This window comes from Sebastes fasciatus, chromosome 17, assembly GCF_043250625.1.
Source record: "Sebastes fasciatus isolate fSebFas1 chromosome 17, fSebFas1.pri, whole genome shotgun sequence".
Classification (NCBI taxonomy): Eukaryota; Metazoa; Chordata; class Actinopteri; order Perciformes; family Sebastidae; genus Sebastes; species Sebastes fasciatus.
Genome location: NC_133811.1, coordinates 18,115,025 through 18,142,486, shown reverse-complemented (window position 1 = coordinate 18,142,486; position 27,462 = coordinate 18,115,025). Strand labels below are relative to the sequence as shown.

Below are 27,462 nucleotides of genomic sequence, written 5' to 3'. Positions count from 1 at the left end.
CTGGTCAGCTAACATTACTGCCAAGCAGGTGAAATATAGAGTGATATTGTGGTTTTAGCTGACGTGTGTCGCCTCACTGTTTTGAGCGATGCTCGTTCATGTCTATGAAGACCCTTTAAAAAAGCTAATTTGGATAATTATCTAGTGACTATGAGGCTAACTATCAGACATTACGTGAATGCAGCATAAAATATGCAATCATCTTGCATTATGGGTAGGCATCAGTGTTTTGGAGTATGGCCCTCTCGTTCTCGTAATATTACGACTTTTTTCTCGTAATGTTACGACTTTATTCTCATAATATTACAACTTTATTCTGTAAATCTCAGATTTTTTCCCTCAATGTGGCCCTAATACTCCGTAGTACATTTGCTCTTCAGCCCTCGCTGCATTAGACTTATATACTATTAACTTAGACTGTAAACTGTGTTACCTTCATCACAATGCTCAAATGTTTTGCGGCTCCAGACAGATTTTTCTTTTCTTTTTTTGCTTTTTTTATTATAGTAAAGGTTGCTAACCCCTAACCTAGACCCAACCTCTCTCAGCATCCACGATGTAACAGCTAGCCTACTCTGGACCAATATCAGCAGATGATATAATACTGCAGTTATCATGTTCAGAGGGAGATGAAGATGTCTTCCCTGAAGGTTCAGGTCCAGTTCCAGGTCGAGTCCCTCCAGGACCTGGAGACCTGCAGACTTCAGCACAGCGTCAACAACTCGTCTATTTTTAGCAGTCTGTCTGTCTGAGGCTGCCATGTTGTTGCCTGCGAGGTAAACGCTCGTCCAGCCCCAGAGGAGAGGAGATACTGCGGCTCTGAGTCACGGTCCTCCGGTTCTCTCTCTGCTCGCCGTGTGGCTCTCAGGTTCAACCGTGTTGCTTAATTAGGACATCCCGGAAGAGTCCCGGTGCTGTGCGCAGCTGAGTGACGGTAACGGAGCAGGGAGGCTGGAGAGGAACCGCAGCAACACAGACACGAAACCGGGATATTCACAGTCCCAGCTAAAGAACAGCAAGAATCTACTGCGGGCCAGAGGTGATAGGTAAGTTATCTCTATACTGACGAGCTGAGTGTCAAGTTTAGTTCATTGTAAAAGGGATAATGGGGCGTCTGACTGCGCAGAAATGTCCAAACAAAGTCATCTTCACCTGCTCCTCACTCCGCCATGCTGTCTTATATTTAGCACGCAGTGTAGAAGAGCACACTGTGTTGATTTTGAACTACTTCTCGTGTGTCGTTTGGAGTAACGGTGATGTTGAGACGTGAAGCATCAGATTTTGAGGATGCAGTGAAAGTCCTGTCACCATGCCAACCAACAGTGTGCCATGTCATGTTTTATTATGATGCGTCATGTTTGGCCTGAGAGTGCCTACAATGCATGCAGTGATGAGCACCTGTAATCTGCCAATATGAGTTTCAAAATCATAGATTATACATTATAGAAAGTGATAACTTTACTAAATAAAAGTCGTAATATAGCGAGAATAAAGTCATAACTTTACCAGAAAAAGTCGTAACTTTACTAGAAAAAAGTCGTAATATTACAAGAATAAAGTCATAACTTTATGAGAAAAAGTCGTAACTTTACTAGAAAAAAGCCGTAATATTACGAGAATAAAGTCATAACTTTACTAGAAAAAAAATCGTAATATTGCGAGTATAAAGTCATAACTTTGCAAGAAAAAAAGTTGTAATATTACAAGAATAAAGTCATGACTTTACTAGAAAAAAAGTCGTAATATAACGAGAATAAAGTCATAACTTTAAGTAAAAAAAGTCGTAACATTACGAGAATAATGTCATAACTTCACGAGAATAAAGTCGTAATATAGCGACAATAAAGTCATAACCCTGTTCCATTTAGGTGGGCTGGTATTGTGCATGTTGGCTCACTTGAATGGCTGCGACTGACTAACTAGAATGGAACCATAATTAATTATATCAATTAAACCTGTGTTTACCCTGCTATGATATGTCAAATGGCAGCTGTGAAAAAGGGCTATCTCAGCTCAAGGTCAAGCTCCCAGGAAGAGCGCCGGGCTGGGAAGCAGGTTTTCGTTGCGGCCAAACGGAGGTACAACAACTTCTGTGTCCGTCACGTGATGCCATTGGGCCCCAAATGACTTTTCCCCATAGACTTACATTTGGAAAGAGACGTCTGTGACTCAGCGGATATTTTTTGAGGTAAATCAACTTCTCAGTGCAAACACTTGAATAGCCTTTATTTAAATCATTAGGTCTTAAAAGTTGAAAAAAAGGTGCTAATAGCAGAATCCAGAGTTATTTCCCTTCCTCCGTTCATGTGAATGAGACCCAGTCTGAGGCTGGAGCGAGGGCTGGGAGGCGGCGTTAAAGGAAACGCTACTACGTCTGTTCTACGGGCCCAATGGATGCGGAAGATCGCCGGATGATCGGGGTACTTTATCTCTCGGCAGTCAAGCCACTTTGGCTTCATTCGCCACTGAGCAACTCTCATAGGAATGGATGGGAGCTCGCCTACAATGCTGTATCCAGTTCTCTTTATACATCCATGCTCAAGGTCCATTTAGTAGCGTTTGAAGCATTTCCTCCATGTTGGCTAAAAAAAAGGTTGAGTTAAACAATACTTAAACTCAACTTTGACTTTTTAACTCAACTTTTAATTCAACATGGACAGGAAGTCCGTAAGTGCTCAGAAAAAAATAACTGAAATGAAAATAAACCCATCTGCTGATGAAGGCTATGTGGTATGATTGAAATATCCAGACCAGCTACTAAATGGACCTTGAGGATTGTTTTGTTGACTATCTTGATCTTTAGGCCCATATTATATTGATTTAATAGCTTTTCTATTACCCACAGTATATTCAGTAGGTCATCTATACAGACAGAGTTACTTTAGCTTTAAGTAAAACTCAGTTTTATTTCAGTTAAATTAAATTATGATGCCTGCTTTCAGCTACATTTAAATCAGCAATAAAAACCAAGATGCCTCAGCAGTTTTTGTAAGTGGATACAAATACCAAGACTTTCACTGACAGCTCATACTGATGATATCGCAGCTTCCTGTTTTAGTGGCTGTATGAACAGCTGTAGCATAAACACTATACCGATTACTGCCACGACTGAAATTTCTAACTTCGATACAATAAGTTGAAAAATATTGATATTCAATACCATTTTTGATACCACAGGGAAAAACTGACAAATCACTGAAGGCATCAATTTTTTTATTTTTATTAAAAGATAGCAGTGTGTGTGTGTGTGTGTCAACTCACTGTCGGACAGGAGCGCAGAAAGCACAGCTATTACCCATATTGATACTGCGGAAAAAATGAGTATTGATACTGTATGTATCGATTGATACTTCGATATTTTTGACAACACTTATACTGATAAAACAATTATTTGTTGAATTTACGAAAGTTTACTTGTACAGTGCAACCTTGAGACCTAGAATATCTTACAGTAGGCCCATTGCAGCAGGCTGTGGCCCAATATAGCCCCAAAGATCAGATACCAGGCCAGAGGGTTCGGGAGACACATGCAGGTCAGGGTGAAGTCAGTAATATCTTTCCACTGTAGGAACATGTGTGCTTTCTCAGCTGTTGGTTGGGGTCTTTACATGGCAGACGCTGTTGCCCACCTGTCTGCAGGAACAGAGGGAGGAGTGTGTTCATTTACTTGGGGATAAAGTCTACTAATGTCTACTTAATACAACAGCTGAACATTTTTTTGTTTGTCTGGTGTTGTACAGTCTTTGTACCACAAATGCATCGAACCCACTCTGGCTGTTTCCCATTCATTTTCTATGATGGGCTGAATTAATTAAGTGAAACTAAAAGAGCATCATTGGCCATGTCTTTGCATTGCCATGGAGAATTTGGCTGGTTGACAATACAATCAGTGCAGACGCTGGCTGTTTCTGTCTCATGGTTTTTAAACTCATTATTATTGAGTGGGACAGTGATTAAGTGAAGTGTGTTGGACTCGAGCAAATACAGTAGTTGATTCTTTGTTGTCTATTTAATGTTTAAAATTTAGAGCTGCAACGATGATTGTTTTCATTTATTAAATATAATACGTCAGAAAATGAAAACTGCCCATCACGATCTCCACCTTGCTGCAGTGATGTATAGGTGTACTCCAGGACCCTGTGACATCACCGAGCGGCAACCTCCGGTGCATGTTAAAATGCCCAACTTTACAGCAGAAATAAACATGTTTACAGCCTGGTACAAAAAACTGTTTTAGTCTCTATAGCTTATATCGGTCATGACAATTGTACGGGGGCTGAACGTTTATATAACTCACCCTTTTAAATTATATTAAGGCATAATTGAGGGCGATGCCGCTTTGAGTTACAGTTGGGTGACGTATGGGTCGCTAACTGCTAGCTGTCTGCTCTGCTGTGCGTTCATATTTCATACAGTCTATGGACATCACCAATCAATAATGCCACAAATCTGAAGATATGCTGTTTATTTATAATCTAAAACAAGGAAAGGTTGAAAATCCTCACAGTTTGAGAAGCTGGAACCATCAAATGTTGTCACTTTTGCTTTGATAATAACAAAAGATTCATTGATTATTACAGATTACTTTCCTGATGATCAACTAATCAGTCGATTGATTAAATGTTTCAGCTCTAATAAAATTATAGTTTCAAAAAGTTTAAGAATACAGATTTATCTGAGCCGAAACTACCACGGAGTACCGCTTTCTAATAAGGCTGCCTTTATTGTAAAGGGTTTATAAGTGCTACTAAGTCATTAATAAAGACTCACAGGTTTCTCACTTTCTAACTGGCCAACAGCAAAAGTTAATACTTCACCTGCTATATGTTCATGAGTTGTTAATAAATAGTTCTTACAACAATCAATCAAGTATGCAGTGTTTACAATTTAAGATGTATTTTGGTTCAGACACCCTGATGTAAGAGGTCAAACAGTCTGTTGGAGCAGTCCTCTTGTTGTGTCATGCTTGAGAAGAATAAGCATAAGCCAGAAAAGACTTTTCAAAATCTGGCAACTGAAAAATTGTTTTTATTAATGCTTATAACTGATCTATAAAGTATTATTAAATTATTTATTAACCATGAATGAAGTGACAATCCAGATGAGAGATGAAAGAAATCATCACGATAACCTTTTGACTTCTTTCTTCTGCTATTCAAAGCACAATTTACTTGAAATTGTGCACATAAACTCTAGAGCTGCAACGATTAATCGATTAGTTTTCAACTATTAAATTAATCGCCAACTATTTTGATAATTGATTAATCAGTTTGAGTATTGTTTTAAGAAAAAAAGGTAAAAATTCTCTGATTCCAGCTTCTTAAATATGAATAATTTCTGGTTTCTTTCCTCCTCTGTGACAGTAAACTGAATATCTTTGAGTTGTGCACAAAACAAGACATTTGAGGATGTCATCTTGGGCTTTGGGAAACACTGATCGACATATTTCACCATTTACTGACATTTTAAAAACCAAACAACTAATCGATTAATCAAGAAAATGATAATCGAAAGATTAATTGACAATGAAAATAGTCGTTTGTTGCAGGCCTGATAAACACGTTACCTGACATTATGTAGATGTATATACAATGTTATGATGACAGATGTTTCTTCTCTTTTGGTTTTGTATATGTGTTACCAGAAAATGTTTTGTTATTTTTTTTTGGGGGGGGCATTTTTCCATTTTTATTGAGGACAGTGGATAGAGTCTTGAAAGGGGGGAGAGAGAGAGTGGATGCGGAAAGGGCCACAGGCCTGATTCGAACCCGGGCCGCCGCGGTCAGGACCAAGCCTTGATACATGGACGCCCGCACTACCAACTGAGCTAACCCAGGCGCCCAGAAAATGTTTTGTTGACTATAAGACAAACTATAAATGTTGTATAGAAGGCCTAAAAGAAAGTGCTACCAAAAATGCGAGTGCTAACAAATTGATAGAAATAAGCTTATCCCTGCACAAACTCAAGAAATAAACTTGATCCCACTCGATCCGAGCAAATGTCTTGGAGCAGATTTGACATTCGTTGCTCCATATCTGACTTGTTGCACATGATCGGCCTTCACTGAGCTCTCCAGGTTTCAGAGCCGTTGTGACCCAGAGAGCAGAAATAGCAGCTGAGTCCTGCGTCAGGCATCTGGCTCCGCTGAGAGATGACTCGATGACGCCCATCAGGACATGTTTGCTGCTCACAGCACATAATTACAAGACCTCATTTAAAAAGATTACAGACAGGGAAAACAATCCAGTCTAGCTGCCATATTAATGTGATCCACAGAGCGTCCTGGTGTTTTTTATAGATCATTTTGTAAAGCAAATAAAACAGATTATAACTCACACCATTGGACTGTGTGTCGCACATGAAGGCAGCAGGTGTCAGATTAGGAAGTGTGCGTTACCTAGCAATAGTGTGCGTAAACATGCCGCGGGTCGCTGGATTGAATTCCACTCTGTTGACTAATTGCCTGCATTGCCTCATGGTGAGGCATATGACTGGTCAGTGTTAAAGAAGGAGATACAATATGGTCTGTGGCGTGTTCCAGTGGCGTTCGGTTACAGCTGGAGGTTTGTTCACCTCATAGCAGCGAGCTAACCTCTAAGACAATACTGGCTGCACATTTCAGCTGAGTTTGTGTACAGTCTTTATCAAGGGGTCTCCAACCATTTTTCCTCTGAGAGCTAATTTGACAAAATGAAAGAGCCGAGAGCTACTCATAGCACAAAGTTGTACATCGCCAATAGCAGACATAATTTCTGTCTAACTTTTATGGTCCTTTAATAACATTTCATCACCTCTATTACAATCCCACTATAGTCAAAGGGCTTTTTGTGTTTCGTTAGGATGTGCGCCACTAAATGAAGCCTCTTTGTTGGCGTTCTTTGTCAGTTTGGTAAACAGAGACTGTTGTCTTTTAATAGTTAAACCCTGGTATCGGATCGGTACTTGGTATCGGATCAGTGCTTGTTATTGGCTGATACCCAAAGCCCAGGTATCGCTATCGGTATTGGGACTGAAAAAGTCTTTGGCGAGTCTTAGACTTTGGCGAAGTGGCGCTCAACGTTAGCAAGTTAACCGTTACATCTTTTACCGACTGAAACACTCGCACCACACATGAGACAAACACACTTTTCATTCACATTCGTCACAAAAAAAATGTAGCCTCCTTCCTGACAAGCTACTATGACATGGTTTATACCATCATGTCGTTCCTTAGGTTTTCTAGTCTTGTATAATGCCAGGATCTTCACTCTAGCTTTAAAACTGTACTGATTTTGCGTTAACGCGTTATTATCGCGTTAACGTTGACAGTTAACGTTGAATAAATAAGACATTATCCATTCCAATTCCTCCATTGAGCTCATTATTAGGACATATTTTTCCATCCTCCTTTTCACACATAATTTATTGAAATGATTTATATTCGTTCTGCTAATTGGTTTTATTCCATGATGCCACTTTTCATCAGAAAGTTTGTTAATCAAGACAAACAGGACAGAGACAGTTATGTGATTAAAAACTGGAATTAAATTAAAATTCCATGCAATAAACTCTTTTCTAAATGTTTATTGGATTATTTCACAATTTTTTTGGTTGTATTTTCTGTCTGTATATGAGATTATATATTTCATTTATTTTTTTTACTTTGACCGAAACAAAAAATATGTCTTCCTATTGTTTCTATTTCAAGATACTGTATATTTCATCAGGTATTTTCCCAGGTGTTCTTTACTTTTTTCCACTGCATTCAATTCTCTGTCTTTCCTCTCAGCCTGGCTCCAGTCTCTGTCCCTCCTTAATCTAATTGTGTGATACGTTCATGTGTTCATGGCAGAGGTTGTGACTGTGGCAGAGGGCCAGACAGCTCAAACAGAGTCAGTGTTCATATAAACCCCGCTGCATCGGCTACATTTAGTTTCACCCTGTAATGACATGTGCCAGCTTTGTGAAAACAGAGCAGCAGCGTGGGAAAGTTGAATAGTGATCCTGTCCTCAATAGTGATCCTCAGTGCTGATCTCTCACCTCCCTGTTGAGAGGTGGGGAAAAAAACATTTTCCAATAAGTTGAAACAACGTACTGTATCACAAAACTATACGATTAGAAATGTCACAGTTAAGAAACCATTCTTTTGTTTCTAGGTTTGTCGCCATGGAAGGTTTAATGGAGCGGATGGAACGAGCTGTGACTCGCCTGGAGAAGTTGTCCGTGACGATGCAGGCGTCCAGCGGCTTGGCCAACGGGGACTGTGTCAACGGCTTCGATGGAGGCAAGTCTGTGCTCCAATAATACTCAGAGGTTTGGGAGACGGAGCAGCAAGTTAAACAGGCACTGGGTACAGTGAAGTGAAAGCTTTCTCCCCTTGTCTCCAGGTTTGTCTCAGTGTGTGGAGGCCTTTGAGGTCCTACTGAGAGGTCCAGTGTCAGAGTACCTGAACTGCAGCCGAGCCATAGGACGTGAGGTGGAGAAACATGTAAGTTGTGTTTGATTGAGGCACTACTCAGGGCTGAAAAAGATTCTCGACACCAAAAGAATCATTCAATCTGTTCTTATTATTATGTTTTCGGGTTTTCCGTCCGTCTGTCTGGTCCATTCTTGTGAACCCGATATCTCAGGAACACCTTGATGGAATTTCTTCAAAATTGGCACAAACATCCACTAGAACTCAAGGATGACCTGGTAACATTTGGTGGTCAAAGGTCAAGGTCAATGGGACCTCACGCCCATCCCATTCTAGTGAATGCGATATCTCAGGAACACCTTGAGGGAATTTCTTCAAATTCGGCACAAACATCCACTTGAAATCAAGAATGAATTGATGAGCTTTTGGTGGTCAAAGGTCACTGTGACCTGACGTCCGTCCCAGTTTTGTGATGTCTCAGGAAAACCTTGATCAACTTTTTTCAAATTTGGCACAAATGTCCACTTGTACTGAAGGATGAACTGATCAGATTTTGGTGGTCAAAGGTCAATAGTCAAGGTCACTGTGACCTCACAAAACATGTTTTTGGCCATACCTCAAGAATTCATATGCTAATTATAACAATTTCATACAAATGTCTAATAGGATAAAATGATGAAGTGATGACATTTTGGAGGACAACACTCTTTATAGTAAAGATGGAAATACAACCTTATTTATTGAGCTTGAACGTTCATTAATCGTCTTAGAAATTATAATTTAAACCAATTTCCTAACCAGTGTCATGATAGTTTGTTATTTTCTATATTGATAAGTAAATGTACATTAATGGAGGAAACAGCATTTACAGTATATACTTCTGAAATATGTATTATATGTACCCACTTCTGAAACTGAACCTACACCCTTGATACACCCCACATATTTAGTAGCATATAGTCTCACTATTACACAAGTGTTGGATGACGATGATAAATGAGACAGACACCTGCCCATGCTCACACTCATGCATGTTCTGCAGCATCTGTGAGAAGGACAGATGTTACCACAGCTTCTGTTCTAACAATCACTACAGATTTGTCCATTTACTGTTGGCAAAAGCAACTATTAATCATCTTTTAAAGAGACTCTCTACCAATTTTACAGTTTACTCTTCATAAGGAGTACTACTGTATCAATTAAAAAAAAGAAGATCTGTCCTCTAAAAGTCCCCCAACTTGGGGAAAGAGTAATACTAATGGCTGGAGTACCTATTTAACTCCAAATGTAAGTCCAAATGTTGCCACCAATTTTGAGAAATCCTCAGTTTGAAATGTTTTGATCATTAAATGACTACTACTACTACTACTACTACTACCACTACTACTACTACTACTACTACTGCTACTGCTACTACTACTGTACATGTGTTTTGTACTTCAGTATGAATGTGGATGGTTCAAAGGAACGAGCCGAGCTCCTCTCTTAACGGAGCACAGATGGATACAAGTGGAGCAACTAGTGCAGTCTGTCTGTGCCAACCTTTGTTTGATTTGACGTAGATTTATAAACAATCCCACTTACAGTAGAAATGTGGATAGCTGAAGGATAGTGATGTTTGTGCATGGGAGGTCCATGGTCCAAGATTTCCTGTCCTCTGCAAAGCCAAGGATGGGAGTATGATTGAACTCCGACCTTACTTTAATTCATCAAACCGCTAGTGGAGCACCTCTTCCTATTTGGTAATGACCTGTACTCCCACTAGGACTGTAAGTGTGTTTTGTGATAAGCCAGTTGGCAATAATAGCTGTGTAATGTCCTTTGAATAGATCCAGAATAGGAGAGTAAAGGCAGGCAGAGAGAAATCACAGCGAAATGTAAAAATGCTTGTATTTCTTCCTCTGTACCTTGAAAGAAGATCTCTATCTCTGCGTCCCATCACTGAACCGAGTGAGAAGGAGGGGGAGAATGTGAGCGAGAGCCAGAGGTAGTTTCTTTAAGTTTGCAGAGCTCCTTTTATGGACAAAGCCTCCCTGGTGGTTCCCTTGGCCCGCGACTGGAGGTCTCAAACACACACAGGACACAGCTGGCTGGGACTAGCCCAAACTCTGTGTGTGTGTGTGTGTGTGTGTGTGTGTGTGTGTGTGTGTGTATGTGCATTTTACTATAATTTCTCTTTTTTGTCTAAGACAGACAGATTGCCTGCCTATGCGTGAGAAAACAAAAAGCGTAAACAAAAGAGAATGAAAGACTGTCTTTCAAACCTTTTTTTCATTACACTGTAACATTGTCTATATCCAGTATACACAATATAGCAACTTGCTGCTTGTTACCATGTATTATAATCCTAACCTATCTGACATTGGTTGTTTATGATCGACAGGCGGAGATGGTGAACTACGCCCTGCAGACTCAGAGAACTTTCCTCAAGATGGCTGCTACACACCAGGAACCTTCACAGGTACAACACACTGAAACCTACTGATGGTGGGACAGCTGTGTGTGGTTGCTGTTGAATTACAGGGAGCTGTGACTCCAGTGTGTTGCACTGCAATTTTATTGATTCTTTGGTAGCCAGCACCAATCACACAGAGGTTTTGTGAACGTGCACTCAACTCAGCTACTCTAGTAGTTGCATAGTAGTCCTGCGAATTTTCCGCAGGACAACTATGGACACCGGGTCCGGTGTGAATTATCCACTTTGCCATGTTCCATTTTCACAAAGAGTTTCCTCCTCACTAGTGCCGTGTCCACTCCACACAACAAAAACCTATCCAGACAGAGAATGTCTAAGGGGCTTATGTTAACTACACAATACATAAACTAATCAGACCCTAAATGTAATGCTAGTGTTAGCTGGCAAGCCCCGTTCTGTGACCAACTCATAACGTTAGCAAGTGCATATCAGGTTCATTACCGTCTTCATCGTATCCCAGCTGCTGGGCGGTCTCAAGCCATATGTTGTCCTTTATTTGGTTGTTAAGGTAGTCGTCGTATTGGGTGTTGAGAAGGGGACAGCCCAACGTTATTCCGAAATACCAATAGTCAGAAAAATGTCCCATTGATCCGAAAATAAGTCCATTTCTCTGACGTTTCGTTATCCTGAAAACAAACGACCATTGTTCCGAAAATACACACTCTCTGTGTAACAAACAGAAGCACATGGCTAATTATAATGCAGAATGACAGCCATCAGTTGGAATAAAGGATTTCATTGGTCAAACCTTTCCGTCTGAATATTTTTCCCCCACATGAATGTTCCACAAAATCAGTGGAAGTGGGAAATCAGTTTTTGTAAATTTCCGTGCAAATTTTTTGGTGTGAAACCGCTTTAATTCTGCCAGGTTTATATCAGAAAGTTTGGCTAGATGTTTGATTACATATTTCATAGTAAATACAATGATTAAAAATCATAAACTAGAAAATATCCCAATATACCAGTTATCCCTGACACTTTCCCCTTAAAACTGAGGCCTGTGTTACACTGTAAAACTATAAGGCTTGAGGAGCTTTACCGATAAATCAAAACCACTTTTACTGCATGGCAAACAACAGTTTACATAATAGTTTTATTATTAGCAACAGAAATCATTCGTGCCAACCATCATTCTCATTAACAGTTAAGGTAACATCACTTGTTGTCCCACTGCCATTATTGCCGTTAACAGTTTGCTCTTTGTTGGTTTTATTAGAACCCAACTGAAAGTGGTGGAAAAAATAGTGTCATGTGACTTGATACCATCAATATGATTGGCTGCTGCTGTTTGTGTTTCTGCTCACAGCAACACAACCTTTCAGTTTACTGCAGCAGGTGATGCACAGTGCATCTCCCATGACATACAGTTACAAATTGCATCAAACGTTTAACATTTAACATAGAAATGAACTGTGTGCTCAGTGCTGTGTGTCAGTCAGTGTCCTCCCCTCCTGTGTTCCCCAGCAGGCCGGGCTGTTCACAGAGGGATTATGCTGCTCTTTGACTAAGAAAACGCTAATACAACACATTCCCAACATGTTCACGTATAGAGAAAGGGGGGTGGGAGAGAAAGCTGTGTGAGAGTGTGAGTGTGTGTGTGTGAGAGAGCTGATATGATATCATCCCATTGGCCTTCTGTTTGTGTTGTGTGTGTGTGAGTGTGTGTGTGTTACTGGGTCCGTAGAGCCCACCAGGAAGTGATTACTCCCTATCTGTCAGGTCATTGGTTAAGAGGCGGTGAAAAGAGCGTTCAGTGATTGTCAGAAATGCAAACAAGGAAAGAGTGAGGCTTTTACAGAGAGGGACAGACCCAAGAGAGGGGTGGAGAGAGATAATAGGGAAGAGGAGATGAAATACTGCATCACTGTTGGCCAAATAAACCCAAAACAAGACATGGAAAAGAGATGATTAATCAAGTCTTGTCCCCTTTCCAAGTATATAATTGTTATAGAGCGCTTCTTTCATCTCACATAGCAGGGTTTTCTGTCAATTTTCTAAACTAAATTGGCATCTACTAGAGCTGAGGACTTGAGATATGAGACTTGAACTCAAGTCACAGAAGTGAGGACTTTAGATTTAACTTGGACCTGACTTCTGTGAGACTTGACTCCCTAAAAACTTGACCTGAGACTTAAAAAGCAAAAACATTCAAGTCCTTTTCGCAAATTTACCTTGTTAAGTCCTGGAACTAGAATTAGATGGGGTTTATTGGCAGAAATGGAATATAATATTAATAAGTATGTTTTCTTTAGTGTATAATCACCTGTAACTAAGAATCATTGTGTTTTCGTTACCTCAGCATGAGCCCGTCATATCTACATAGGGAGCAGGTCCCCTCCACGGAGTCCGTCATGTTGCACCGCCATGTTTCTACAGTAGCCCAGAACGGCTTGGGCCAGAGTCAATAACGTTACTCGCTCCAGTCGCCACTGCTCTCTCTCTCTTGCTTCACCGCTCACTTCCCACGTACACACACACTCCGTTCCAAATGACCTACGCTACTCTTATGACAACTGGCTCTAGATAGGGCCATTTGTGTTTAGTTCTCCTACACGCTTGGCACACTGGAGAGGTTTCAGTTAGTTGCAATCTCAACCTCACCGCTAGATACCGCCAGAACCTACACACTTTTCCTTTTTTTTGCAAAATATTTAGATGTCATGATGTGATTTGAATTATCAATTTTCAGGTTTTTCAGTAATTCAAGCTGAAAAACGTGTAGCGTGACTGGTTCGCTTGAAAACTTGCCCCAAAAGACTTAAAACAGCTCTAGTATCTGGTAATACGACTGTACTGTATCGTCAAATTTGAGAATCTCATCATCATCATCAATTTGATAGCATTCTTAGCAGTTTCATGCCGTGTTCATGTCATATGCGATGGAAGGTAGCGATGGCGAAGACTTCCATGTTTACGACTTGAGAGCGTTCATATAATCGGACAACTCAAGATGGTCGTGTGAGGGTTAAAAATAATGTGCATTGACAATTTAGCACTATATCCTTTAAATTTAGGCTAAATTAGATTTGAGGAAAACATTGGCTGACGTGAGGCATTCATGTTTATTAGGCACTAGTCCCAGTAGCACTGTCAAAGCCCCATGAGAGCTGAAGTTGTTGAATGCTAACAAAATAACCAATGTGTTATCTTAACCAATTTTACTCACTAATACAGTCGTAGATAACATTTTAGCTCAGAATAAGGATGTAAAACCCCAGTTTCATGTTTCAGATTTTCTTAAAAGCTAGGTCATAGAAACTCTCTGTGAGAAAACTCATTGTCAAGCTGAGGCTGCTGTAGCTTGACAAGGTTGGGACATCTCTGTTCTCTGTTCACAGTCAACATGACCCAAAACCCTTCAATGCACACACACACACACACACACGCACACACACACACTCACACACTGAATTCCCGCACACACACCAACCACCACCAGTACAAACCCTGTCCTGAAAAACCTTCACAAACAAACACAAACATCTGTCGGCCTCACTCATTCATGTCTATATCTGTCGTCCTCAATACAGATCAGGCAGAGGAGGAAAAGTGTGTGTGACTCTGACCAGTACCCCTCTCTCTCTCTCTCCACACACACACACACACACACACACACACACACACACACACACACACACACACACACACACACACACACATTACAGACTTCTGGCCTTTCTCTGCAGCGCAGCCCCTGTTGTGCTCTCTGACTTTTTATGGGCATGTTCTATATTTGAGCCTGTTGTCAGTGTGTGTGAAAGAGAGTGTGTGTGTGTGTGTGTGTGAAAGTGAGAAAGTTAGACAGAGAGAAAGAAAGTAAGCCTCTCTCTCATTTGACCTCAAATTGGCCTGTTAGCTTCATGTTCGTGAGTGTGTGTCTGGCAGCTCAGACACACTGTAGACTTCCACAGTTACAGTTGTTCTCCATTGTCGCCATCCACTCTCCACATTTGATCCACTGCTTGTATAGGAAGTCAAGGTTCAGACGCTGTGCTGTTGTAACACACTGCCCATCAAATAATGTGAGCCGACGTTTTTGAGCCTTTTGTCGGCTCATTCTCTTTCTGTCTGTATCTCTGCCTCAGTTGACTTCTTATCCATGTGGTCATATTTTCATTTGCATTTAGAAAAATGCATTTTTGTTTTATATTGAGAAGCAGTGGAAATTATGACTCACTTTGCTGATTCAAGTCATTTTGTTCAGCTTAGTTCAGAGATTATCATCGACTGTGTAGTTCAAATGCATCAGCGAGCATTCATATTTCATAATGCTATGACTTTAAAGGTGCTCAATACGAAATTCAGAAGATACCTATTGCCTCCACACGGCTCTCAACATGGCGACGGCTGAGCCAGCAGCTCACAGCTAACGGTGCTAAAATTGCAAACAACGTCAACAGTGCTGACAGAGCTAACAGTGTTTAGCTCTGTCAGCACCGTCAGTCGGGACGGCGTTATCAGCTGTAACTGCAGTATGCATGCAGTGCTGAGCGGCGGCTGTGAGCGAGCCAGTGGAGCACACTCACATGCACTAACATGCACTGAAATACATGCCCGGCTATGTCAACAAAGCACAGAAAAGCTCTGATTACAACACACACGGAGGGACTTCATTCTCTACTCAGGTAGACATTACTCCACTATATCTTTACAAATAGCAGTTTGATGCTATATTAATGCTCTGGATATCATATGAAGTGTTTGATCAAAATTAGGTTCTCCAGTCTTTGTGCAACAATCACACGATTAGCTTAGCTTAGCATTAAGACCAGAAGCCGGGGGGAAACAGCTAGCATGGCTCCAAATGTTAGCTATACCAACCAGCACATGGACCTTCTGAGAGATGCTTTATGTAAGACCAATGTAGATTTATCTGTGCTTCGGGATGTAGCTGTTTTTGTTCCCACAAAAGCTTTGATAAAAGATTTATAGAAATCATAGCTTGGCCTGAGCTGGCAAATCGCTGAAGGGTCTTACATGGAAAATTGACTCCTGTTGTGACTTGATGCCAGCATGTAAAATTGCTAGAACATTTTCAGGTTACAGTGCACTTGGGAATACAGCTAATCTATTTGTCTCTCTTCTCACTGTGCAGCAGGATTGAGTGAGGGGAAGTCCACACTGACCAGTGCTCTGACTCACTGAATACAAGTCATACTTTCACTGGGAGACGTGATGACGTTGTTGTTGTTGTTGTGTGATGTAGAAAGGGACAGACAGCACATAAATACTAGAGCAAAATGATCAGTTGACTAATATATTAGTTGAATCTACAGCTATTTTGATAATCGATTAGTGGCTTCAGTCATTTTTTTTCAAGCAAAAATGCCATATTTGCTGATTTCAGCTTCTCAAATGTGCAGATTTAATGCTTTTCTTTGTTGTGTATAATAGTAAACGGAATATTTTTGGGTTGTTGGTTGGACATTTTCCTGATTTTTTTTAACATATTATAGATAAAAAGAATACACTAAATAACTAGGGAGGAAGGTGATGGACAATCCCCTAATATGTTTTTTGTGGTTCATGATTTACACTCAAATCCATGTTGCCTCAAATAATCCTTATCATCCATACTACTAAGCAAACCCAGTATATATGGTATCTGTTTTGGACAGGGGAGATATGTTGTTTCAAAGCTGCTCTCACACAAATATTAACTGGATTTAATGAGAATAAAAGCAGCCGGAGGAGCAGAGAAAGGAGCGTCTGTCTCAGTTTATAGAGATCATGTGCATTTCATTGGGGGAAGAAGTAGTTGGGAAAAAGAAGAATGTCTACTTCTGTTTTTATTGCTCCTTTGCACGCAAGCAGAGGAGATGTATTTTCATATACAACACAGCCTCACACCTACATTTACGTTACGTTGTACATTATACGAAAAATACACCACAAATAAAAACAGATATGTTCATGAACACTCACTTACACACACAAATGAAATGTGGGCCATAGAATAAACTATACACTATACAGCTAGAGATACTTAATCAAACAAAGGGTGTCAGTTACAAATAAGTCTACAGCTACAAAAAAAGGTTTGCAGTTATACCTCTATGTGTTTGGGGCTGCAAAAAGTTCTCACATAACTCTGTGTGAATCTCAAGTTCACAGCTTCGAATCGAATCTTCGTGTACAAGTATTTTTGACCCTATTTTGACGTTTCCTCCTGGATAGCCAATGGGGATGCTCAGATTAACACGTCATTTGACTATCCAATCACGGAGCCAGGGGGGCGAGCCTTCTGTGCTGTGAGTCTGTGGCTGCAACCAAACTTGACATTGTGGAGAACCGAGACCGCTATCGCTATCTCAAGATGAGTTGGGTTAACGATCCCAACGTTTTCTATGTGGAGATAAAAAAAAGATTTATTTCCCTAACGTAAGCTAATAACGAGAAGGTTATGTGAATGAAAATAAGTTAATCATTTAGTGGTTAGATGGTAAAATTGCCAGCATTCTCTGCTAATGTTACCATCGTGTTAGCTAGCTAACTTAGATTACATCCACACTAATATGTTTTCGTTTTAAAACGCATATCTTTTTGCTGTGTTTATACCTAGCGTCCACACTAATCTGACGTTTTCGAACCCCTAAAACGGAGACATTTGAAAACGCTGCTAATCGGAGCATCCCCATTGGCTGAAAATCTGTTTTGTAACTGAAAACATTTAAATGTATTTGTTCAGAACACATTTATGCATTCTTGACTGTATTCATAGAAAATGTTTTCATACATTCATATATGGTGATGCACAACTACAATACTTTTTACCCTAATTTACTTCCGTATAAACTGATATTATCAAAGAAAACTCACTCTGGCATGCATGTAATCAATCAGCTACTTCATAAACAGAGCAGTGATCTGCAACTTCTCATCTGAATAGAGGAACACTTTAGTCACAGCTCATTAACAGTAAATGTTTCACATAGCAGCCGGTTCGATGCAGATCAGAACAAGGAAAGCTGTAGCAGCAAAATGAAACACTGTGTTCCTGAATCTATGTGTGTGCGGGTGCATGATAGGTAAACTGTAAACACTGGAGGAGCGGTATGCCTTACAAGGCCAGAGGGATCTCCCCATGAACCGAGGAATGTTTGTAGGAACGTTTCGACGGGGAGGGGAGCTGAGGGCTGGGAGACGAGCTATAGCTGAGATCTGGAAGATCCAATGGAAAAAAAGCTCTGGCTAATAAAATGAGTTACTGTCTTGTAGCCTAGTTTAGGAATTACTGACTGGAACAGAGAGCAGGCTGGTATGGGTGGGTGAGGGAACAACGCTGGGGTTGTAAAAATCAAAAGTATCTGAAATATGTTGAAGAAGAAAGAGGCTGTCATGTTTTGCTAAAGATGTTAATCCTCTGTGGTTGTCAAGCTCTCGCGGCTTTTTGTGATTTGATTTGAATGTAATAAGTTGTTTACGAGTCCCAATATCCTACCATGCTCCCTAGCTCTTTAATCTTTCATCTTCCTCTCATTTATTAATTTTCTCCTGCATCCTTCTGCCATCCTATTCCTTTTCCTTCTTCTGCAGACGGAGCTGGACGACCTGCTGAAGCCCATTTCGGATCACATCCAGGAGATCCAAAGCTTCCGTGAACGAAACCGCGGCTGCAGCCTCTTCAACCACCTGTCAGCCGTCAGCGAGAGCATCCCCGCTCTAGGATGGGTGGCTGTGGTAAGGAAGAGTACAATTACACACTCTCATGCATGCAAACACACAAATGTATACAGGCAAACACACACAAGAAGATGCGTATCATTAAAAACATTAAAAAGTACACAACCACATGTACATAAATGGATAAAACACTCAAAAATGCTTTGAAAAAGTACAGATACACTAATAGTACATGAACATTTGGCATGCACATGTAAAAATCATCAAATCTAATCAATTAAACTCAATCTAAGTTGGATGAAAAAGTAAAAGTAACCACTTCTGAAAAATACTAATTATGAGAAAACAAATCCAAAGTGCAAACTTAAATTAAATACATAAAAACTATAATAATGTTGCATACAGAGAGATAAGTATGAATAAACACAATCTACCATGCTTTAGATACAGTATTTATCCCTCTATCTCCTCAGTCTCTGTTTCCCGTCAGAACAAAATCTCTTTGTCTGAGTTTAGGGATGAATATCATTTAGATTAAGACCAAAGCTTTTCCACTTGAATACTTAAAGAAAAGCCTCTGGTCTGGACTCTGGTCAGTGTTCGTTGCTGTCAGGACGGCACTTTTCCACACAAGTCTTATCAAACATCCCTCTATGTCACTATGAGCTCTTCTGCTTTTTACTTTCAAATGAGGACAAATCTGCTGTATAAGACAGTTTTGACCTCACAGTGCTTCTACCATGCTCACTGTGAGATAAATGTTTCCTAATGAACTTTCGTGTCTCTCAGAATCAGAAGCCGGGTCCGTATGTGAAGGAGATGAATGATGCTGCCACCTTCTACACCAACAGAGTGCTGAAGGACTACAAGGAAACGTAAGTACCCTTCAATATAGTATATCTAATAGTTCCTCTACTAGTTCTTCTCAACACAACAAGTGTGCATGATTCTTGCCATACCTGCCTAGCGGCTAGTATGGCATGCCCTCAAACAAAGCTAGTTAGAGCGGAGCTGTGGCGGAGTCTGAAGAGTTTGGTTCGGATGACCAATCAGAACAGAGGGGGGCAGCTGACCAATCAGAGTAGACATGTTCTAGTAGAAACCCAAAATACAAGTATGCACCTGATAATAAGCGTAATAGGTTCTCTTCAAGTTTGCATTCATTTTTGAGTGTTGCAATATCTTTAAGCGATAATTCAGTTTAAGACTAGAGTGGTTTTAACAGTTTGCAGTACATTGCCTCATAGCAATAATCTCACTGTGACAAAAAATAGTGCAGACTTGATGTGATGGATTAATTGAAGGCGTGTAATAACACTCACATTACGGAGGGGCAAGGCTATTCAAAAAGTAGTAACAAAGAAAAACGTAACACCTGCACACTCACTTCAAGAAGAACTAGACTTCTTTTGTTGCCTTTCATATCTGCTTCATTGTGTGATGTTTTGTTTACTTAATAACACAATATGCAATGTTCCAGAAAGACACGTTGGATTAACTTTTTACGACTACAATAGACAACTTCTGTCCCAGAAAGTTCATCAATAAAATTCTTCATTTTACATAATTTCCTTTCTTGACATTGTTCATGATCTTCTGCTCCAGTCTATCCTCACATCACCTTCTTTTGCATCGACTTCCTCCCTTTGTTCCTTCCTACGTCACTGCTTACCCCATCCTTCTCTCCGTTTTCATCTGACCATCATATCTTTGTCTCCCCTCCTCTCACCAACCTCCCCTTTTCTCCGACAGCGACAGACGTCATGTAGACTGGGTGCGTTCCTACCTGTCAATCTGGACCGAGATGCAGTCCTTCATCAAACAGCACCACACCACAGGACTGGTGTGGAGCAAGAGTGTGAGTACAACATACTTCTCCTCTAAAAAAAACAATAGATCACTCCTGTAACAGTTTGTTTATTATCTTAGCTGTGTTTTCATTTAGTTTCCATTCACATGCCTTGATATTTTTATATCAGGGCTTAAATTAACTCCTGCTTTTTGTGAATACTTCCATTTTTAGTTATGGAGCAGCCGGTTACATAAACCACTGCAGAGAGCATGAATGAATGAATGAGCTTCTCTCCAGTAGCTGCACCCCGTGGTTCTCCATAGAGCTCCCAAAACCTCGGTCACTCCCACACACACTTCTGTTTATGGATGTCTGCTCTGGGACTCCTCTTCACTCACGCTCACTAGATCCCAGAGATTATGATGGCCCGAAACCAAATCCTTCTACACACTTGACCTTTTTTTTTCTTGTTAGCTAGAAGGGTTTCTCAGCTTTATTCACTCAGGGAAAGCTGTGGTGCAATTTCCCTCTTAAAGGAGCAGTTTAACAGTTTGGGAAATACGCTTATTTGCTTTTAAAATGAGATAAAATAATCCTTTTGTCCCGCGATACAGTGTGTGACAGCTGCAGGAAGGAAGGACCGGTGGTATTTCTCCTTCACACAAACCAACGGGTGACGTCACGGTGACTTTGTCCACTTCTTATATACAGTCTATGGTCAAAACACATTGTCATCTCATTTATTTAATTTGTACAAAAAGTTTAAACACGACAAATTGAGGTTTTACGAGGGATTATGTGCGGGATTATTTCTTGGCCTGGAACAGTGATTTCCTGAAATAGTGGCAGGCGTATTTTATCTGTTTCCATTCTTCATGCTAATCTAAATTAAGATAACTGAGTGCGAGCTGTAGCTTCATATTTACCATACACACATGAGGGTGTTATCAGTCTTCTCATGGTAAGAGTGAAATAGAATAAGATCAAATAAAGTGAATAAGCGTATTTCTCAAAACTGTTCCTTTAACATCAAATGGTTAAAACCTTAGGTGAAGCTAATGCTCAACAGCTGTTTATGCATGTGTGTGTTTTCTACATGCAGAAACTCGAGAGCCTGCAGTGGCTGTGTGTGTGTGTCAGCTGTTGTCCCTGATGTTAGACGACAGAGCTGAAGTGTGTGTGAGGGACACAGTGTGTGTGTGTACAAGGACGGGAGTGTGTGGTACTAACAGGTGGTCCTCAGGGTTTACTTGAATGGAGGTTTTCTTCACAGAAGAACCCCGACAAAGAGTCTGTGTACACACACAGCCTGCGCTGTAACCTAAACTGCAGGGCTGGTCCCCCTTTAACACAGCCGTCATCTGCTGCTCAGATCGGGGTTTAGTGACACGCTTATACTCTGACATGCACAGGCTGACATATGGAGGTGGCTTTACACACACACACACACACACACACACACACACACACACACACACACACACACACACACACACATACATACTGCCAATCACATTAGTTCCTATTCTTCAGATCAGGCTAATGAATAAAAAAAACAAGACTGAAATCAAGATTTTTCTTATTGAAAGCCATATTTTTAACAATTTGTGTCACTTGAGTTGTTAAACAATTGTTCAAACTGTCCTTTCTGTGCTCCTGTAGGCAATTTGTGGCAGCTTCTGACCAGTTAAGTACATTCTGGACAAAAAAATTAACACTAATGCAGGGCTGCAAACAATAATTTTCATTATTGATTAGTCAGACAATTATTTTTTCAATTAATCGATTAATTATTTATTCTATAAAATGTCTGAAAGCAGTGAAAATGGCAATCACAACTTCAGAAATCCCAAGGTAAAGTCAAGCAACAGTCTAAAACCCTAAAATATTCAGTTTACTGTCACAAAACACAAAGAAAAGCAGCAAATCTGCACATTTTAGAAGCCGTAACCAGTGAAATTTGGCATTTCCGCTTGAACGATAACTTAAATCATTCATCGATTTCATCATCATTTTTTGTTGATCGATTAATTGTGACGAAACGCCCCTCAAAATCTAAAGAAAAGGACAGAAATCCCCTCTAACTAAGTTTTCTTCTGCTTCAGACAAGCATGTTTGTACACCCATACACACACCAACACACAAGCAGGAATGAACACAAAGAAGCAGTCAGACAGTTTTACAGCCATGCATAAACACACACACACACATGCTGGTTTTAATCCAGTGGTATGCGCTGAGTTGTTTAGTGTAACAGGTCAGCATTGTTCAGCAATGATATTCACGACACATGTGCCTCGTGTCAAAGGTCAAGTAGTCTCAGCTGGACCCAGAAGCGCGTAAAGTGACAGTTGAACCGCTGTGATAGGTGCGTGCGTCTGTCTCTGGCAGCTGTGTGAGGTCTTCAGAGTATGTGTGTGTGTGTGTCTGCTTCTCCTCACTGTAGTAGTTGATAGATGGCTTTGCACTTTTACTGTACGCAGCTCATCAGTTAAAGCAAAGTTGCTATGTATTGTAGACACGTCAAGGTGGACTGGAGATGACCAGAGCACTGATTACCTGATTGGCCTGATTACAAACTTACAATGCTCGGCCAGCAACATTTTTCAAAGCCACAGGACGTTATTTTAAATTCTAGCGGAGATCCCAAAGTTTCCAAAGAGACCAAATATGTCAGGTAGTTTTTTCGGGGGGAAATGTGTATAAAATAATGCACAAGATATCTAGAATATTTCTATTTGTTGAACTGGTGCAGACATATACTGTATTTGTGGGTTTGAATATTTCACTCAGTGTAAACATCATATAGCCTCAATAAAGAGCTGGAACAAGCTGGCACAGAGTATATATATGTGGTACTAACAAATAGAGACAGTAACAACCTTAAAGCTGCTTAAGGGGAAATGAAAGTGCTTCCCCATCATCAAAGTATGTCTTGGCACTAAATATGAGAAGTGTTTTTCCATCTACACAATCACATACACACCATGGTCTACTGGTAAAAGAAAAAAACATGGATTCCTGCCACCAAGCTTTAATATTAATTGTGCAATACTTCCCCCTGCTGGACGAATTAGTCACTGCAGCTGTTAAACAGAAAACTCCTGGCACAGCTTTGTTTTTGTCATGGTCCTAGAGGAAGCGCATGAGGGCGAGGCAGACAATCACACAGGTTGGTTACAAACAAAGATAGGAAATAAAACAAGACAAGACACAAGACGAGAGGATTTTCAAACTAAAACAGGAAACATACTATAAAAAAAAACCTTGGACCATGACTGTTGTCTCTCATTACAAGTTCAAAACACCGTAATGTAATGTTCCTATCCAACATTTGCCTTTCTCCACCCTCCAGGGCCCCATCGCTCCTCCTTCTCTCTTCGGCCCCCCCAGTGCTCCCTCCTGTCCACCTCCACCTCCTCCACCTCCTCCTCCCGGCCCACCTCCGGTCTTCACTGACGATGACTCCCAGCCTCAGGCGGAGGCCCAACACTCAGCGCTGTTTGCCCAGCTCAACCAGGGCATGGACATCACTAAAGGTGGGCTGAAGAAAGGTTAAACGATATGCATGTGCTCAGGGTCATACTGTAGCTACGGTTGATGACACAGAGATCATGTCCTGGGGTATTTCTATGAATTTGGGAGGTTTAATCACACAAATAGGAGTTTACATTCTACAATTATGTTGGTTTTTTTAAGGCCCATTCAAAAATGTCTTAGACTAAATATCTTAAACTTTGACTAAATAAATGAAACTAAATGGGGTTCAGTGTTCTCCATAGCAATTAGACCATAATGTAGAGAGATGCAGTTTACAGAAAATGTAGAGGAACTGTTCAGTGTTTGCTTCACCCCTGCATGTGCATCAATCATTTCTCCTCATATTTTCCATCTGTAGGTCTGAAGCATGTATCCGATGAAAAGAAGTCCCATAAGAACCCCAATCTGCGTTCACAAGCAACACCGACCAAAACAAAGTCCCCGGGGACTGTGAACTCACCCAGGGCGGCTGTCCAGAAAAGACCCCCTCTGCTGGAGCTGGAGGGGAAAAAATGGAGGGTGGTACGTGAAATGTTTACTTTCTCTTTAAGGATTTGTTCCAAAAAGGAAGATACTATATTTTGTATATGGTGGTAAGTCACGTATTGTTGACTGAATCTGTTCCCTCGTGGTTGCAGGAGAACTTTGATCAGAATCACGACCTGGTGATTGAGGAGACGGAGCTGAAACAAGTGGTCTACGTCTTCGCCTGTAACAACTCCACCCTGCAGATTAAGGGCAAAGTTAACTCCATCATCATAGGTGAGCGGCCTGAAAACAGACTGAAAATGTGTGTTTACATTCATAATTTCAAATTATGACTATCTTTACGTGTATTATCTCTTTTCAGACAACTGCAAGAAGCTGGGTTTGGTTTTTGAGAACGTAGTTGGGATTGTGGAGATCATCAACTCCAAATCAATTCAGATACAGGTGAGAAAAAAACCATTTACAGAATATATTGGCTTCAAAAGACACACTGATTTAGAGTCAGTTATCTATGTGGTACATACAGTACAGTAGATCTGAAGGGCATACTTGCCAACCTTGGGACCCTTAAAAAATAGGTAAGATTTCAAAACCAAAGTGGGATTTGAGTTTCAGAGACTTTGTTTCCTGGAATCTGGTTTTAAAAGCGGGAAAATAGCAAAATTATGAGTACATTGCAACAGCCTTTTTATGTTAAATACTTTTAATTTTACTTTTAATTCTCAGGAAAGAATACAGAATAATTTGCCCCTCTTGTGTGAATCTCTGGCATAAACTAATATTCATCAATTTTCATATGTTAACCTGTGTTAAAACATCATTGGAATCAGTTGTGTTTGTTGCTTTTTATATCAGTGCAAACTATGCTACACATCAGTAATTGCAAGATGTTTTTCTACAGGTGTTGGGAAGAGTTCCCACCATGTCCATCAACACGACGGAGGGCTGCCAGGTCTACCTGAGTAAGGACTCCCTCAACTGTAACATCGTCAGCGCCAAGAGCTCTGAGATGAACATCCTGGTACCACAAGATGACGAATACGTGAGTGTCAAGGAGAGGAGTTGGATCTCTCTGCTAGGGTCTGAATATGTTAACCAAGTGTTTCTGTGAATCCTTCATGTGTGCAGTTCTTGTTTCACATCTGCTTTTACAGCTGTTATCTTCTTGGTTGTTCTACAGAGGGAGTTTCCAGTACCAGAGCAGTACAAGACCGTTTGGGACGGCTCCAAACTGGTGACAGAGCCCACTGAGATCGCAGGCTGATTGATGCTTCATCGTCATCACCACCAGCACACCAATCATCATCATCACAATTGATTTTTAAAAAAAAAAAATAATCTCTCCGTCCGAGATATAAAAAGGGATTTCTGTAACAGATTAACATTTGGTCCGCTCGTTGTTCCTGTATTTGTGATTTCATGTCTATGTAGCACTTTGAAACTGTTGATTATCCCGCTCTACAAAACACATCCCCACAGAATAAATGGATGTCTCAGGTTTAAGTCCCACAAAACTAATGTATTCACATTTTCTTACATTTCTGTGCCATAGCAATAAAGGCATTTATGTAAGAATATGTTGAAATATAAGCAATTATATCTCAACATTATGACTGTACTCTATCCACATTGTTTGAGAGTCGAAGCACAGTATAGACCACAGTAGTTACACATTTTTTTTACAGAAGAGGCTGAAGATTACATTACATGCACATATGACATTCAGTGGCCAAGCAGACAAAAATAACATGGAATGAAGGGAAGGACTATATGGTATATTTTCTATCTAATGAAGTGTATCTTAGATATCTCTTTACATGTGTATAGTGCATGGTAGTCCTGTTGCACTTAGTGACGTTTATGCAACACTGCTCACTATACTTTGCTTTAACGGCAGATGTCACAGTCTTGCTAGTGAATGTACAGTATAATCAATCAGCTCATACACATGTAACAATGTCACATGTTCTGCAGGAGGCATCAAATCAACTTAAAATAATCAACTAAATACTTGGCTACTAATTTCTCTGAATATTAAGAAATCAAGTTACAAGCACTGCATTTGTACCCTGACTGTAAACTGACAGTAGTAGCTTTCACACTTCCTAGTCTCTATATTACTTCGTACTAACATGTAGCACATGGCACCAGCATAAGACAGAGAAGATCGTGTACACCACTAATGCTTTTCAAAACGTTTAATTTACATGAAAACAAATTGATGTAATTCTGTATAATTTTTCAAATAAAATCAAAACCCATCAGTTCTTGCTTGTTAAGAGTTATTGCAAAAGAGAGCTGCACCTTGAAAGACATTTTGGAATCATAGAGATCAAAACAAGCGTATAATACAGTGTATGGTATCACAAACACAAGCAAAGTCCAACAGGGAAATCATCCAGGAAAATACAAAAGAGTTACAGATGAAGAAATGTAAGAAAGTCACAGAAAAATATCAGTATTTTTTAGCTAAAAGTCAGTTAGGTAATTATGGAAACAAACAAGATATTTCAGTTTACAACAATTTCAAGCTCTGGCAGCATGGAGGAGAGAACAGATATTTTTTTAAATAATTCAAAAAGTAGAAATCAAAATATCCACATCCAGATTAGAGTTTCAAAGACTCCTTTCAGTGTTTGATCACCATATTTCCCTGAGAGTCTTGAGTGAAGAGCATCTTGTCTTCCTCATCCTCCTCCAAAAGAGGAGGATGAGCGCTCGTTCTCACCGTCCCAGAGCTTATGTTACTCTGATCTTTGAGTGGACTCCTAGCTTGCAGACCTCTGTGCGCTATCACCCTGAAGCCTTCAGAGTCCTGGGTGAACAACATGGCCAAACTGTCCTCATCAACCTCTCTGCAGGACAGCTGCGGTGCTAGTCTTTTTAGAGGAGAGCTGCTCGGTTTTGTCCACTTGAACTGTGACTCGAGGCTCTCCTCTTTATCAGCCCTTTTCCTCATGCTCACTGGAATATGTTTTCGAGGTGATGCAGTTTTTGGTTCTGTCCATTTATGATTTGAAAGCGGTTCAATATGAGAGAGAGTCGAGCGCTTTCTTGGGGACTTAGAAGACAAAAACATGCTGTTTTCTTTCTCCTCATCCATCTGAGAAGAATGAAAGTGTTTAACGGATTTTTGAGTCGAAGT

At 40.4% G+C, this 27,462-nt stretch overlaps 2 protein-coding genes across 2 annotated transcripts in view; one reads left to right on the top strand and one right to left on the bottom strand.

Moving 5' to 3' along the window:
• Positions 1–750: 750 nt before the first annotated feature.
• Positions 751–26,578, top strand: cap2 (cyclase associated actin cytoskeleton regulatory protein 2). Its single transcript, XM_074612619.1, has 13 exons — positions 751–1,046; positions 8,138–8,265; positions 8,369–8,469; positions 10,781–10,858; positions 18,410–18,553; positions 19,286–19,371; positions 20,249–20,354; positions 23,644–23,827; positions 24,187–24,350; positions 24,467–24,590; positions 24,679–24,761; positions 25,219–25,359; positions 25,498–26,578. Exons 2-13 carry the CDS (start codon positions 8,148–8,150, stop codon positions 25,579–25,581), a joined length of 1,413 nt encoding a protein of 470 aa, XP_074468720.1. The 5' UTR covers positions 751–1,046; positions 8,138–8,147; the 3' UTR covers positions 25,582–26,578.
• A 226-nt stretch (positions 26,579–26,804) lies between these two features.
• The window catches only part of aunip (aurora kinase A and ninein interacting protein), a 3,899-nt gene continuing 3,241 nt past the window's right edge, over positions 26,805–27,462 (bottom strand). Inside the window, exon 4 of the mRNA XM_074612615.1 lies at positions 26,805–27,462. This exon is cut by the window's right edge and continues 509 nt beyond it. Within this exon, the coding sequence (XP_074468716.1) occupies positions 26,947–27,462 (516 nt within the window). The 3' untranslated portion in view covers positions 26,805–26,946.

What these genes read in the sequence shown, in the direction of transcription:
- cap2 (XM_074612619.1), top strand. Translation starts at nt 8,148, where the DNA reads ATGGAAGGTTTAATGGAGCGGATGGAACGAGCTGTGACTCGCCTGGAG. An exon ending in CACACCAGGAACCTTCACAG is followed by an intron (nt 10,859 to 18,409) that starts GTACAACACACT and finishes CTTCTTCTGCAG; the next exon opens with ACGGAGCTGGACGACCTGCT. An exon ending in AGGGGAAAAAATGGAGGGTG is followed by an intron (nt 24,351 to 24,466) that starts GTACGTGAAATG and finishes TCGTGGTTGCAG; the next exon opens with GAGAACTTTGATCAGAATCA.